Source organism: Monodelphis domestica, chromosome 2, assembly GCF_027887165.1.
Source record: "Monodelphis domestica isolate mMonDom1 chromosome 2, mMonDom1.pri, whole genome shotgun sequence".
NCBI lineage: Eukaryota > Metazoa > Chordata > Mammalia > Didelphimorphia > Didelphidae > Monodelphis > Monodelphis domestica.
The window spans coordinates 449,930,682-449,945,750 of record NC_077228.1 but is presented as its reverse complement, the minus strand read 5'-3'; the positions used below and the strand labels follow the sequence as shown (position 1 = coordinate 449,945,750).

At 38.7% G+C, this 15,069-nt stretch overlaps 1 protein-coding gene across 1 annotated transcript; it reads left to right on the top strand.

Moving 5' to 3' along the window:
• The first annotated feature begins 1,082 nt into the window (after positions 1 to 1,082).
• Positions 1,083 to 14,756, top strand: TBXT (T-box transcription factor T). Its single transcript, XM_001371643.4, has 8 exons — positions 1,083 to 1,536; positions 2,600 to 2,864; positions 3,763 to 3,897; positions 5,406 to 5,467; positions 5,587 to 5,648; positions 7,662 to 7,838; positions 9,603 to 9,732; positions 12,928 to 14,756. Exons 1-8 carry the CDS (start codon positions 1,331 to 1,333, stop codon positions 13,196 to 13,198), a joined length of 1,308 nt encoding a protein of 435 aa, XP_001371680.2. The 5' UTR covers positions 1,083 to 1,330; the 3' UTR covers positions 13,199 to 14,756.
• The last annotated feature ends 313 nt before the right edge of the window (positions 14,757 to 15,069 follow it).

The window sequence follows — 15,069 nt, the reverse complement described above, 5'->3', positions numbered from 1 at the left end:
ATGAACCCATTCCACCAGCTCCCTAAATCCTGTTCCTTGGGTCCCAGCTCGGTAGTTTAGTCACATGAGAAAAAAGGAAACAATAAAGCTTCTCCCATCTGTCCCATCAATAATCAATTCATGGATATGCAATGAAATCAAAGTGTTTAGCTGTGGAAGGAAAAATAAAGTTTTTAAAAGTTTAGGTTGTGTGTTTTGCCTTCTGGGTAGCTAGCCCCTTGGTAAATAAACGAACACATTTCTATGAGTTTCCCATTCCTGTTAAGGAGTTCCAGTTTTCTAAGGAGGGCCAATTCAGAACCAGCCTTCAAAGTGTGTTGTGAAAGAAGATGGCTTTACATATGGTCTCCAACTTCCTACCTGTGAATAAAATTCAGAGAAGCTACATCTGATGCCTAGAGTGAGCTAGCCAGCAATTAGGGGATACCAAGGAAGGAGTCTGCGTGTTGGAAGGAAAAATTGAGTTGCATCTCCTAAGGACTGTTGCTCTCAGATCTCCAGGTGAGACCACAAATTTAAATCTCTAGCCTTTGCCCTATGCTTTCAAACCTGCTGGGAGAGGGTGGACTTGGAGAGGGAGAAGAGAAGACCGGCAGGGGTAGGAGGTGGGGGTGGGTGAAGAGAGGAGCAAAAATAGAGAAGTGTCAATGCCTCTGCAATGAATGTATGAATTGAGGGTCAGGAGGCGGCAAGTTATGGGGCTGTCCATTTCCTCCTCCTCGGCGGCTGCAGTGGCGGGTTCCAGCGGCTTTGATAGAGGTGCAAACATTTTGGGGAAGGCGGAGGGGGTGGGGTGTGGGTATGGGTGTGTAGAGACTTGGGAAGGGAGGGAGAAGGAGGGTTAGGGAGGGGAATTTACATGAAACAACCTCGCGGGATCCCACTGGCGGCAATTAACATCACAGACTTTCCCCGGGTCCAGTTCTGATATGGCCGCGGCCAGCCAATCGATCCCCAGAGCCAAGCACATCAAAGAACGCTCCTATCCAATCAGGCTTGTCCCCTCTTCCCAGGGCCACATGGGCTCTATTTATGGGGGGCATAATTACTATCCCTAAGACCAGTTTCTGTCTCACATACCGAGAGTTCAAGTGGAATTAACTTTATTTCCCCCTCCCCTTTCCCCTGACCCCCTCCCCCCAATTTCTATCTACCCACTCCTTCCAAGTTTGCAGTTGTGTGCTGGGACACTTTGCAACTCCTTCCAGCGCTGTTTTCTTGTAAAGGTGGCAACCTGGTGTAGCTGAAGGTGGCTTTCAGAGAGTGAGTTAGCCCTTCGGGGGTCGGGGGAGGGGTGGGGGCGGGGAGGGGGTTGCCAGAGAGCGAGAGGATGAGTTCCCCCAAAGCTGAAAGCTCTGGGAAGAGCCTGCAGTACCGAGTGGACCATCTGCTGAGTGCTGTGGAGAATGAGCTGCAGGCTGGTAGCGAGAAGGGAGATCCCACGGAGAGCGCGCTGCGCGTCACATTGGAGGAGAATGAACTTTGGCTCCGCTTCAAGGAGCTCACCAACGAGATGATCGTTACGAAGAATGGCAGGTAAGGCTCTATAGTCTCACACTCGGATTTCCTGACCTTCCTGTTCCAAACTCTTCTTGCACTCTCCTCCTTGCCTCCCCAGTCTTCTTTTGGCACTAGAACTCAATTCAATTACTGACGCTTTTCCTGACCTAACTTGCACTTAGCTCCAGGGTTTCTGACCAAAATTGTCTAATAGAGTTGAAGTGTATCGAAGCTCGGTTGTTATTGCTACTTTTGTGACTTGAGGCAAGTCAATTCATCCCTCTGGGTCTCAGTTTCCTCCTCTGTAAAATGGAAGCATTGAATTAGATGGCCTCTGAGGTTCCATCAAGATCTTAAATCTCCAGTCTTGTAACTCAGTTTCTGGGTGACCAAGAATAAGCCTTCTTGTTTAGGGAGTAGGTCTGCATTTCTGCAGTCTGGAGATACCTTGTGAAAGGTTGTGAATATGGACCTCAAACTTTGGGGAAAACAAAGTTTTACCTTCCCTTTCTCCTCTGGGGAATACTGAGCCTTTGCACACCCAGTCTATCTTTTAAACACGCACACACACACACACACACACACACACACACACACACATTCCATTTTAGAGTCCAAATTTGATCAAGGCCTGGGGAAATTTTTTAGCTTGAAAACCCAGGGCTCTGGACTGATTTGCACTTACACTTTCCCATACACTAGTCATCAACCCAATGGGAATGCAATGGAGTGTGTCAGAGAGAATGGAATCCTTCCCAACCCCTAGTGAAAGTGTTGTGTTTCCAAACTTTCAGTTCTTCCTCTTCCCCTCCCCTTCTACCTTTTTCTCTTTTATCTTTTCCCCACTCAATTCCTGGAATTTTCTAGTCATACCTTTTTCCATAGTATTCCTGCAACCCACTAGGAAATGGGAGGAAGCCAACCTCCATTGGTGGTTAGACCACTGCATTCTGAGAGTCATCAGTTTAAACATTAAGAACTTGTTCCATACTAGGGATAAAATTTTCTGAACAAAGCAAACAGTTTCACCCCTTCTTTCCTTCTCATCCCCATCTCCTTCATCTCTGGTCCTCTCCTGGTTGCTTCTCCCCCTTTCCAGGAGAATGTTCCCAGTGCTGAAGGTGAATGTATCTGGCCTAGACCCCAATGCTATGTACTCTTTTCTGCTGGACTTCGTGGCTGCAGACAACCACCGCTGGAAGTATGTAAATGGAGAATGGGTGCCAGGGGGCAAGCCAGAACCACAGGCCCCCAGTTGTGTCTACATTCACCCAGATTCACCAAACTTTGGAGCTCATTGGATGAAGGCGCCTGTCTCCTTCAGCAAAGTCAAACTCACTAACAAACTCAATGGAGGGGGGCAGGTAGGTCCTGGTCTCACCTTGACAGACTCACTGGGTGTGTGTGTGTGGGGGGAGTGGTTCTTACTCTGGGATGGATAGAAGGACAGACAGAGGGACATCCACTGATCAATCCCTTTAGGCAAAAAAAAAAAAATCTGACTTTACCCCTTCCTGATTAGAGATTTAATCTCTTATTTATATAAAACTGATAACAATAACATCAAATCTGTCTAAAAATGGAGGTGGGCAGTGGGAGAGTAAAAAGAAGACTAAGCTTAAATATCATATGAGCGATATTGGTGACTGTGTAGCTTTCCATTCCTACCCCATATGTGGCTCCCAGGTTTCCTAAGGCTTAGGAGTATGTATTGACATTGATTATAAACATTTCTTCTAGTAAAACTAAATGTCTCCTATAATATTTACAACTTGAAGCCCTTTTCAACCTGTAGAAAATGAAAATTGTTTTCTAATTTTTTTTCCTTTGTGGTTGGGAATGTTCATAGAAGACTTTGTTTTTTTGCCAAGTTGCAAAACAAACCAAAGCTTTTAAGAACATCCATAGCTATTACAGAGACCTCAGGTCTTAATTGTCCCAAAACAAAGACTTTTTTTTGATTGGCTTTCATTGACTTTAATGGTATTTGTGTAGCATATTTCTCATACTGGTTTTATGAAAAGTTTGTTCTGCAAAGTAGTATAAATAAATACTTTGAGAGGTATTACCTGACTGGCCAGGAGGACTTTTTTCACAATGATTACATTCTTTGGTTTGGGTTGGATCCTCTCTACTTAGGACATGCAGGCTGGGTTCTGCAATCTTCCTCCTAAAAGAATCAGTGTCAAATGAATGACTTCTCTTTCTGTTGAAGCTATTTTCTTCATCATGCTAATGGAGGCCTTCTCCTGCCTTCCTCAGATCATGCTGAACTCCTTACACAAGTATGAGCCCCGAATCCACATAGTGAGGGTCGGTGGGCCCCAGCGCATGATAACCAGCCACTCCTTTCCTGAGACCCAGTTTATAGCAGTTACTGCATACCAGAATGAGGAGGTAGGAAGAATTATGCAGATTTGCTTTGCTTCTGGGATTCCATTCTCTAAGAAAATTGGAATTTGGGGCTCCCTACAAAGAAGAGGATAGGGGTGGGGGAGGAAAGATAAGATAAACAGCAGACAAATTGGACCACCTTTTTAAAGAAATCACCTTTGGCTCTGCTATTTGGGCAAACATTTTCAAATAAGGGAAAAGAGGGAAATCTGAATTTATTCTGTAAACATTTAAAAGTGCTTATTTCTGGACTAATATTATAATTTCAAAGTATATGAATCATAATTGAGTATTTTGGAGGTCAGGCCTAAGAGGAAGGGCAAGAGAAATTAATTAAAAATGAAATAATATGATAAAGTATATAATTTTATGGTGGGGATGGTTTTTGATTGGCGTAAATATAGAGGGCTTTGGATGAAGAAATACTTTCCTGAAGTAGTCTACAAATCTTCTGTAGTTTTTAATCTTAAAGAGTAACTTGGGACTCTAAGAGGTTGTCCCAAGTCAGCAGAAAGTATGTTTCAGAGGCCAGCAGTCCTGATTCTTTCTCAAGGCCAGGTGTCTATCCACTAGGCTAGGGCAGTTTGCCTCTACAGAAACTCTTCATATTTTATTGAATGAGATAATGTGCGTACAACATAGTATACATGCTACAATATTACATTAATATCAACAAATATAGTAGTACTAATAGTAAAAGTTGTTTGGGTTGGGTTTTTTTTAACTTCATGGAATTTAAAAAATAACAAAGTATACCATTTATTTAATTCTATCAGTGTTTGTATGGACCTGAGAGGGTTTGAATTGAAGCTCTGCCACTTGGTAACTGTGGGCAAATAATTTTATCCTTCTTGGTCTCAGTGTCCTAATCTGTAAAATGAGAGGGTTTCAAGTGGATGACCTCTTAAGATCCCTTCCAGCTCTTAATAAGTGTAAGTTAGTATAGATTTAGGAAGAAGTTCCTATCTATCAGAATTGTCCAATAAAGAAAAACTTATAGACTATTCTTCTTTTGAATTGAAAGGAGAAAGGACCTCTGTCTAGGACAGAATTCTTTTTTGGATGGTTTTGGGTAAAGCCTTGGCAAGAATTTAATAGAGTTGTCAGTCATTTCTGTTCCCTCACAGAACTTATACAAGAAAAAGTGTCCTGGAAATTTGACAATTCTGTAACAAATCTGATAAACGCACATGGAAAAATTAGAATCTAGCAGAGAAGATGTAATTACTATCTTGAAGGTCCCATTTGACATTGCGTCCACCCAAAATAAACCTAAGACCATTAGACACAAAGATTTTTATAAACTTATTAAGGTGACCATTCTTCAGGAAACTGAATTTATGCACATTAGGCTTTAGAACAGCATAATTTGTCACCAAAGACTTTCTAATAGAAAAATTGCTTTGGATATTTGCTGATAGTTGATCTTTTGTTGGGTATTGTTTTCATACTAAATTAAATACAGGGGAAATGCAGAAGAATATTAGCAAACTTAATTTCTTGTTTTTCAGATCACAGCTCTTAAAATTAAATACAATCCATTTGCAAAGGCTTTCCTTGATGCAAAGGAAAGGTGAGAGAATTCCTATTAACTATGCCCACTTAGCAAAGTATACAGAAGCTCAAATATTAGTTCTATCAAAATTACTTAGTGTGTTCTCTTTTTATAACAGTTAAATTTGTTTTTTACAGAAGTGACCACAAAGATATTTTAGAAGAATCAGGAGACAACCAACAGGCTGGATATTCACAACGTATGTTCTGCATTGGACTATTTAAAATGTTTTATTAAGTCCTAGAAGATGGAGATAAACCTAGGGGATAATGAAAGTAATTTTGGGATCACTCAGTGAAGGGAGCATAGGAAAATGGTCTATCTTCTGGGAAAAGGACATAGGGATAGATGGTAAGAATGGTGCTGACACTACCTTCCTTCTATTAATTACCTCCTCAATTAAAATCTACACTTCAGATGTTGTAACTGTATCTAGGGAGGCTGTAGGTGAGATAGGTTCTGTTATTATTCACTTCTGCCCCTTTGCACACACATACACTTTTGTAGTTTAACTGGTAGGAAGAATCAGGGTCAGAAAAATGAGAGTAGAGAGACAGAGAGGAGATATTTTCTAGGAGCCTCAGAGTATTATCCTTCTCTGGAGGGAGAAAGGGGGAGATTTTACATCAGCAGAGTTCACTTCTAATAAATGCTGTCTGGTTGAATAGCTTAGGAACCAACTTTGTGATGACATCTGCCAGAAATAGGAATCTTTCTTAAACTAGGAAGACTGAATGGGTTCAAGGGGATCAAGTCTTACACATATATTCCTGGGAATTCTAAATCTAGTCTCAAGTCACTGAAGGGTCTGGAAAATTGTTCTGCATTGTACCCAAGGTAAAGTTGAATTGGACCAGGCTTTCTGTGAAGCCTAGAGGCTTACCTGTCAAAAGAAGCCTAGGATAGGTGAAAGGTTAGGATTAGGCTTCATACCAGTATACCCTAGGTTTAAAACTCTCTTTAGGGGGAGGTGAAGGGGTGAATTCTAGACCAGCAGAGTTATCTTTACATAATTATAGTGGGACCATTTTCCCTATGGGTATGATAGAAGGGAGCATTTCCCGGCCCCTACGTAAAAGTGTATCAGCTTACATCCTCTATATAGAGCAGTTATCAGAACTTTTTGAAAAATACTGCATTCAAGCAAAGCAATGACTGCAGAGTTTGACATTTAAGAGTAATACTATTGGAACCATCAAGGCTATGACCAGTAATTTCTACTGGCAGCAAGGAGATTAACAGACATGACAGAGTTCTGATTAAAAACTTTTTCCTCTTCTTTTCTGAATATGTAGCTATTTATTAGCCTTTGGTAGTTAACAGATCTCTTGTAAAGCAACTCATACACTACTTAAAGCCACTTAAAGATGATGATAAAACAAACTGAGATCTCAGATGAGGTTTCACATATGTTCTGGGTATATCTGCACAGCTCACTTAGATCTAGTCTAAGGAATTGTTTGTAGTTTGGCAATTGGGAGCCATTCCCTTATCCAAATTAATTGTCTCTTTTCTGGTTTTCTGAAGCAATGATCCCATTTTCTCAAAAGGAAATGGAAGAAAAATGCATTTCAAATTACTGATGTGGGAGGTGATTGTGTGTGTGTGTGTGTCTGCATGTGTGTGTATGAGAGAGAGAGAGAGAGAGAGAGAGAGAGAGAGAGAGAGAGAGAGAGAGAGAGAGAGAGAGAGAGAGAGAGAGAAGGAGAGAGAGAAAGAAGTATTTTAGGGATTCAAAGACATCTCATTAACATGTGACCCTGAGTTCCATAAATGATTACTTTAAAACCATAAATCTTTGAGTTGCCTATTGAGTTCTGGAGAGGCTATGATCTGTATCCTATGGATTTATCCACAGTGCTAAAATTATACATATTTAAAATATTAAAAGTCAGTATTTTGGAAATAGGGAAGATATATACTCTGAATCTTGCTGTATGGATGATTCAAATTTTGTTCTTATACCCAGAACAAAAGTTTTCTGATTCATTTTTATTTTCTACATAACTAGACTTTTTTATGTGAAAGCTAATCTGAAACTAGTTCAAAGGAAATAAGGAAAAGAGTTTAGAGGTCTGAGGCAAATAGTTACAAAAGAAGCACAATTTAATGAGCAAAATTATGTATTTTATAAAACAAAATAGACATTTTCTCTACCTTACTTTCTGATGAATAATACACCGAGAAATTATTCACTATTCCTTTCTTACAGTAGGAGGGTGGCTTCTTCCTGGAACTGGTACCCTTTGTCCACCTGCTAATCCCCATCCTCAGTTTGGAGCTCCTTTAGCCCTCTCTTCTACACATGGCTGTGAACGGTACCCCACACTGAGGAACCACAGATCATCTCCCTATCCCAATCCATATACTCATCGCAACAACTCTCCAAGTAAGTCTAATGTTTGATTAGATTGTGATGACTAAAGGAGATTGATTTTGTAGTAGTCTACTGCAAGCTTTAGAAACAAGGTTATTGAAGTCTCTTTTCCAAACACTGAGGAATCCAACTTGACCTGCCTTTAGGGAAGTGAGTGATTTGATCAAAATCATGGAAATGTTTACTGATTTAAAAACCAAACTTGGATTTCAATGCTTTACCTCCACTCCCCTCAGAACTTGAATATAGTCTGTCCTACATTGTATTTCATTTACACTGCTTAACCCAAGAGATCATAAGCTTCTTTAAGTCATGGATGCAATCTCAGAATCTTTTTTTGAAATGCATTAAATAAATTAAAAAGAATTATAAAGGAACCAGTTATGTTGAAATACAGTCAGTTACAAAAATATAAAAAAAAAACACAAATTCACAGACCCCAACTTAAAAACCCTTGATTTCTAAGTTGTGGACTGCTGATTTCATGTGTCAATTTTTATTATTTTCAACTACATTTTGAAAAGTCCTCGAGAAAAGGAATCATTTGGTTCTCTTCTCTATCTCCCCCAGAATAATTAGATCAATAAATTCTTGTCATTAAGACTTTTTGACTGGATAGGGTACCTTTTGGATTTTTCCCTAACATTGCTGGCTCAAGCCTTAGGGCATGAGAATAAAGAAAAGAATGATAGATTCACCCACCACATTTCTACTACTTCTAAAGGGACTTCTAAAAATATCTAAGTTTAATGATCATACCAATAAGAAAATCCTGGTTGTTACCTGGAAGTGGTACCTCTCTCACTACATGAACTATGTGGCAAAAGAAATTAGATTATATTTGTTAAATAAGGCTGCCTCTAGTGGTTGATCAACTCCTTAATATTTCAATATTTTAAATTTTTAAAGATTAATTAATAAGATCATAGACCTAAATGTACAGCCAGAAGGAATCTCATGGGTTCTCTAGTTTGGTTTCTTAATTTCACATTTAAAGAAACTAAAGCCCAAGAAATTTAAGTGACTTGCTGAAAGTCACTCAGAGAGGTCTTGAACAGAGATCTTTGACCCTAGAACTAATTCTCTACTCACTGCGCCTTACTCTTACTCTTTTCAAAGCTCGGAGGCCAACAATAAAAACATTCAAAGAAATGTTTTAAAAGTTAGCTTAAAAAACCCATAAGCTTCAAATGATTTTCATTTTGCTTTAAAAAAAATCAAATTAACTACAACAGACAACTCATGTTTCCTTCCAGTTCTTCTCATGTCTTGGATCAGATTTTGACCCTGGTTTTATTTTGCACATGTTTTGATCAAATATTGTTACTCATTCTATATTGCTTCATTTGCCTTCCTATATTTCTCTATCTTTATGTATCATTTCATATCACTCAATAATAACTCCTTCATATTGATGTACACATTTTCTTTATGGAATCTCTTCTCCGAATTAAGGACTTTTAAGGAGGTAAAATATTTCCTCTGCTCCTCAAAATATCCATCTCAATAGGTCTTACCACTTCTAAAGTGTGTCTTCCAGCACTAATTGTTTAATTCTCTTCTAAGCACATATAATTGGCACACTTCTCAAACTAGTCTAAAAACACATTGTCATAGAACATATAAATGGCAACCTCTAATAGATAACAATAATTTGAATTATGTCAGTTGTTTGACATAATTGCTTGATTAACATTTTAAATTAGGTATCAAGTTGAACTTTTTGTTTTAGGATATGCCCCAGTAATCTTTTTTTTTCCCTCACAAATTCCCTAGCTTATTCTGACAATTCTTCTGCCTGTCTGTCCATGCTTCAATCCCATGACAACTGGTCCAGTCTTGGAATGCCCACCCACACCAATATGCTGCCCATGAGTCATAGCACCGGCACATCTCCAGGTTCTAGGTAAGAATGCTGGTTTGTTCATGTTGCTTCAAAGGTTATACAAAATCACGGTGTGGACCTTTCTGCTTGGTGCATCACCTGGGTGCATAACAAAGCCCATGTTTTCTTGATATATCACAAGGGAATTAACCTTTTCCTTGCTTCTTGCCCCTCTGCTTGGCTTTATACTGCAAAGAACACCATCCAGATGGCAGAGCTGCTAAGGAAGTTGGGGGAAAGGTAGCTTTCACCTCATTATGCAGTCCAGGTTCAGCATTGAGGCAGTGCCCCCTTATGGTGATGGGAAAATATGAGAACTTCTACACTTTCATTTAATCCTCAAGTATGAATCCTTCTCCCTCCTCCCTATGTATTGATGGGGAATCTCCTACAGTTCCTGTTCTGAAAGAGTAAGTGAAGAACTTAGTGAATAGATTCTGTAGGCAGTGGGGCAGGAAGAAGTGGAGAGAGGATATATTTGATAAAAAAATGATGCTAAATGCTTCAGGACCTCTGGCCAGGGCAAAGACATCAAATTAAGAAAGAAATACAGCTATCTCTTCTACACCTGGGATGTTGGGGGAGCAGTGTCCCAGGGATCTGGAAAATCCGTGTGGAATATTTTTTGGCTTTCACATTCTTTTTGCAAATTTTAACTTTTTACTTATTTTAACTTTTCTAGTATTAAAGGTTAAAATTAAAATTCTAGTATTAAAAGAGAAAATATATTGATATTTCCTATACATATTTTTATGCCTTTCTGATTTCTAAATATTTTCTGTGTCATCTGCTATTCTTTGCATGCCATCTGTGGCTTCTGAAAAACTCCCCCCAAATTGCAATTTATTTTCTTGTGATGACTCAAAATATATCAATTTAGAGAAACTATGATGGGGAAAGTCATGATGTAGAAGGGATACCTGAATAACTAGTTCTTGTGATCACTCTTGGCTATAAAGGGTCATGGCTGTTAAGAGAGCCAGAAGTTACCATAGAGGTAATCCAGGTCCTCTCCTCATTTTTTATGCAGATGAAATGACTTCCATTCATTTTAAAGATGAGGACACTGAGGCCTCTGAAAGATTCTAAATAACTTATCCAAGGTTACACAGGGGAGGCATGGTACCTGTTCTGTTTGGCCCCAGAGGGCAAAGAGGCCAATTTAATTTTGAAGACCAGAAAAAAAAAATGAAACAAAACTTCCTTACAATTAGAACCACACAAAAGCAGAAAGGGGCTTCTTCCATAGGTGATGGGATCATATTCCCCCTCTTTGGCAGTCTGCATCCAGAAGCTAGATAGCCACTTGTCAAGTATATCATGGTGGGATTTCTTTTCAGATGAGGATTGACTAAATGGTTACTGAGATCAAATTTGGCCTCAGGCACTTTTTAACTGTTTGACCCTATGCAAGTCACTTAACTTCTGTCTGTCTTGGTTTTCTCAACTGTAAAATGGAGATAATAATAGTACCTTTTTTTGTGATGGGTTTTTGTGAAGATCAAATGCGTGATTTGTAAAGCCCTGAGCACAGTGCCTGGCACTTAAGTAGTCTTTTAATAAATGTTCCCATCCTCCTCTCCCCCATTCAACTCTCAAAAGTTTGTGATCATAACTCTTAGTAATAGTGCTTTCCCCCCACTGTTCCAGGAGGCTCACTTTATAAGTTATTTATTTAGATGTTTAGATTGTATATCTCTTACTTAACTGTAGTCTCCTAGAGCTCAGGATCTGTGTATTAGCCATCTCTGGGTCTCTCTTTAGCACCTATGATGCTGTTTTTGGACACCTGCAACAGAGCTAGCATAAGAATTCAGGTCTTCTGACTCTTAGTGCAAACTACCATGCTAGAATGCCTTTTACCTAGGGGTAATTGAGTGCACAAAATAACACTAAACTGAGCCCTGATTTATTATAACTCCTTTTGACAGGCAAAGAACTGTTTCCAGGTAGTGTGATTTTTAAAGCCTATAGACTGTTTCATTCAGCCATTCAAAGAACTTTACAATCAGGAACCATTATACCTCAACTAGATTATTTTTTATCAGGACTCCCCTTTATAGTCAAGATATCCTGAACTACTGTAGTCTAACTGGATAGACTACAATATAGCAACCATTTCCCTTAGCTTCCTGCCTCTAAGCCATTTTTTCCTCTTGGCTCCTACACCTAGGAGTTACCCATTCTCCCTAGTCTTTTGAATTCTACTTGACTTAAAACTTAACTCTAATGCCTTGAGCCTCTAAGAATCCTTCCTGGGTACCCCAAGCTGGTTAAGGCTTTGCCTTTCCCTCTTTATTTATTTTTTTTATTTTTTGCCTTTCCCTCTTTAAATACAGTTAGTTATGGAGGCAGTTGGGTAGCTAAGTGGATTGAGAACCTGTCCTAGAGACAGGAGTTCTTAGGTTCAAATCTGGTCTCAGCCACTTCCCAGCTGTGTGACCCTGGGCAAGTCACTTGACCCCCATTGCCTAGCCCTTAGCACTCTTTTGCCTTGGAGCCAATACATAGAATTGACTCCAAGATGGAAGGCAAGGGTTTAAAAAAATAAATAAATACAGTTAGTTATGTCTCTTTCATAGTCCTCCCCTTTAAATTATAAACTTAATTTGAAATTCAAATATTGTATCTCCTATTAGTAGCTTAGTGCTTTGTACACAATTGAGACTTAATAAATGTTTGTGGTTGAATTAAATTCATCAAATCTTATCATGTATGTTTATGTAGGGACCCTAGCCAAGTCATTTGTGCTTTAAAAGAGAAATAAAATGAGCCAGAAGTAGTAGCTTATTGAAGGAGCAACAGAGTCCTAGAAAACCAGAGCTCTATAATTCTGCCTCTCAACACTGAGTCTTTGTGCAAATAACAACTTTTCTCAGTCTTAGTTTCCTCATCTGTAAAATGGGAGTAATAATAGCACCAGATACACCAAGATGCTGTCAGTCAAATGTGATAAAAATAAATCTCTAATACGTTTTGTGAACTTTAGAGTGCTATAAATATTAGCTTCTATTATCATCATAACTTGCCCTATCTGTCTCTCTCTTCTTACTTTGGGAAAAATATTAAGAAGCACAGGTTCTGATGGTTACAAATAAGATTCTTTTACATTTAGTGACTTTGTTGTGTCCCTCTTGTGTACCTGCTCTCCCCTCTGATGGCTGACTTTCCTGTTCTTTTTGCTCACTGGAGTTTTTGTTTTTGTTTTCATTCTAGTCAGTATCCCAACTTGTGGTCCGTGAGTAACAGCACTATCACACCAGTGGCTCAGTCAGCCGGGATGTCCAATGGGTTGGGAGCTCAGTTTTTGCGAGGGTCCACAGCACACTACCCACCCTTGCCCCATGCGGTTTCAGTCTCCTCTTCTGGATCTCCACTGTATGAAGGCAGCGTGTCAGCCACAGATATTCCTGACAGCCAGTATGATGCCTCAGCACATGCCCGTCTTGCAGCCTCATGGACTCCCGTATCACCACCTTCCATGTAAATCAAGACACTTTTCAAAAAATTGTTGCACAGACTTTTGTTTGTTTGTTTGTTTGTTTGTTTGATATTCTTGATTCCCTTGGGTTGATTTGGTCTACTCCTAAAGGTCTCTCTTAATGGTGCAAGGAATAAAAAGTGTGGAAAAAGAGTTATGGACTCCATTTAAAAGGAGTAAAAGCTAGAGTTTTGCTGTTTTAGCAAGAGTTTTTGGGAAAGAGGAACAGCAATTCAATCTTGGGTTTGGGTATGGACTTTGTTACTTGTCACAGGGGAATTGGATTCAGGACATAAAAAATTAGCCAGTCTGCTTTCATCTAGGTTTGTTTGGCTGGGACCCAGAAATTTCATGAACACAAGATACAAGTCCATATCTGGACACCAAACATAGTGGTCCCCTTATCCATTCACCATTGGTCTTCTGTAAGCAAGGTGTGTAAGTACACCTGCTCCTGTTTAAACGAACTGATCTTTTCAGTTTAATTTTTAAAAATTCACTCTTACTTTGGCTCAAAATTTCCAGGTTACTTTGTACAGCAGTGATCATACTTGTAGCTGAGCTATTTAAAGACAGAGTAAATTGATAGTTGGAAACAATATTAGGATTGCACAAGATTTAGTTGACTGCAAAATTTGGGAATTCTCAGTCCACTAGAGCGTTATTATTTTGATCATTTGCAGTTATTTGTATAATTAGAATTCATCACAACTGTATGCTTATATTCCCCTTTCTACTAAAAAAAATCAAAGACAATCAGCAGGAAATATTTTCTGCTAAATAAAGGTAATATGCACATTCTGGCTGCTCTAGTTGTTATTATGCAAATCAAGTTACCCACCCACCTTTTAAGGTGAATTTTGCTGTTTGGTTACAGATGGTCATAAGATACTTTCATACTCCCCCACTCAAGCAGCTATGAAAGAATCATTAAATGATAAAGGAAGTAAGGTAATATTTAAATATATTTCGTGTCTGAACTCCTATTTATAGTTCATGTTGTGACTATTTTGCACATTATATAGCATGAGCCAATGTGGATGTTAGGACAATCATGCACAGGAAATCAAAGTTATTGAAGAATGGATGTGAAGAGGAAGTGTGAAGTTTACTAGCTTTAATTGTAATGTTTACAAGAAGCCAGCCTCCTTGGTTTTGTATACATACTTCCTTTCTGACATGGATCTCTGCATTGCAAGTGATTTGATTTTAAAGTTCTAATATAAGGAGAGAATGCGATGGAGAGGCAGAAGGAAAAAGTTTAAAAGGATCATCTGTTTTTACCCTGAAAAAATGAACAATGCAGAATAAAACAGATCAAGACACATTTTCAAGGAGTCCATAGATAATGGGACCAAAACACATTGGCCAGAAAAAAATAATATGCTTTGTCAACTGCTTGTAAATTTGGAGATCTGGTGGCTCCTATTTTGTGAAAATGTACAGAGAATGTAAATCCATTTATAGCTGTCTCTTTTAATAGAAACTGTATTTAATCGTGTATAACATGTATTTTAAAATGTTAAGCATTTTCAAGTTTAGTAAAAGAATTTTAAAATGTTAATTTGTACTTTGTGAAAATAAGTTCACTACTCTCTCTTTTAAAATTTTTTTTAGTTTAGTTTGTTTTCCCATTAAGACTAATTTGAATCTGTGATCTATTCAATCAGCACAGAAGACTTTAGAGAATACATTATACCATTTTGTTGTGACTGGGGCTTCTGTTTTTGTTTTTGGTTGATCCAATGTTTTTTCTTTGGACCACGCCAAATGAAAGACACATTTTGGAAAGAACCAAATAGCTCTTTTGGTTTAGCAATAATAAATAATAGGCTGGTATTCCTAAGCCTCACAATATTAGGATTATGGCCACATAA

Excerpts from the sequence above, each read along its gene's own strand:
- TBXT (XM_001371643.4), top strand. The coding sequence starts at position 1,331 with ATGAGTTCCCCCAAAGCTGAAAGCTCTGGGAAGAGCCTGCAGTACCGA. Across the intron at positions 5,468-5,586 it reads TTCCTTGATGCAAAGGAAAG|AAGTGACCACAAAGATATTT; the intron begins GTGAGAGAATTC and ends TGTTTTTTACAG. Across the intron at positions 5,649-7,661 it reads ACAGGCTGGATATTCACAAC|TAGGAGGGTGGCTTCTTCCT; the intron begins GTATGTTCTGCA and ends CCTTTCTTACAG.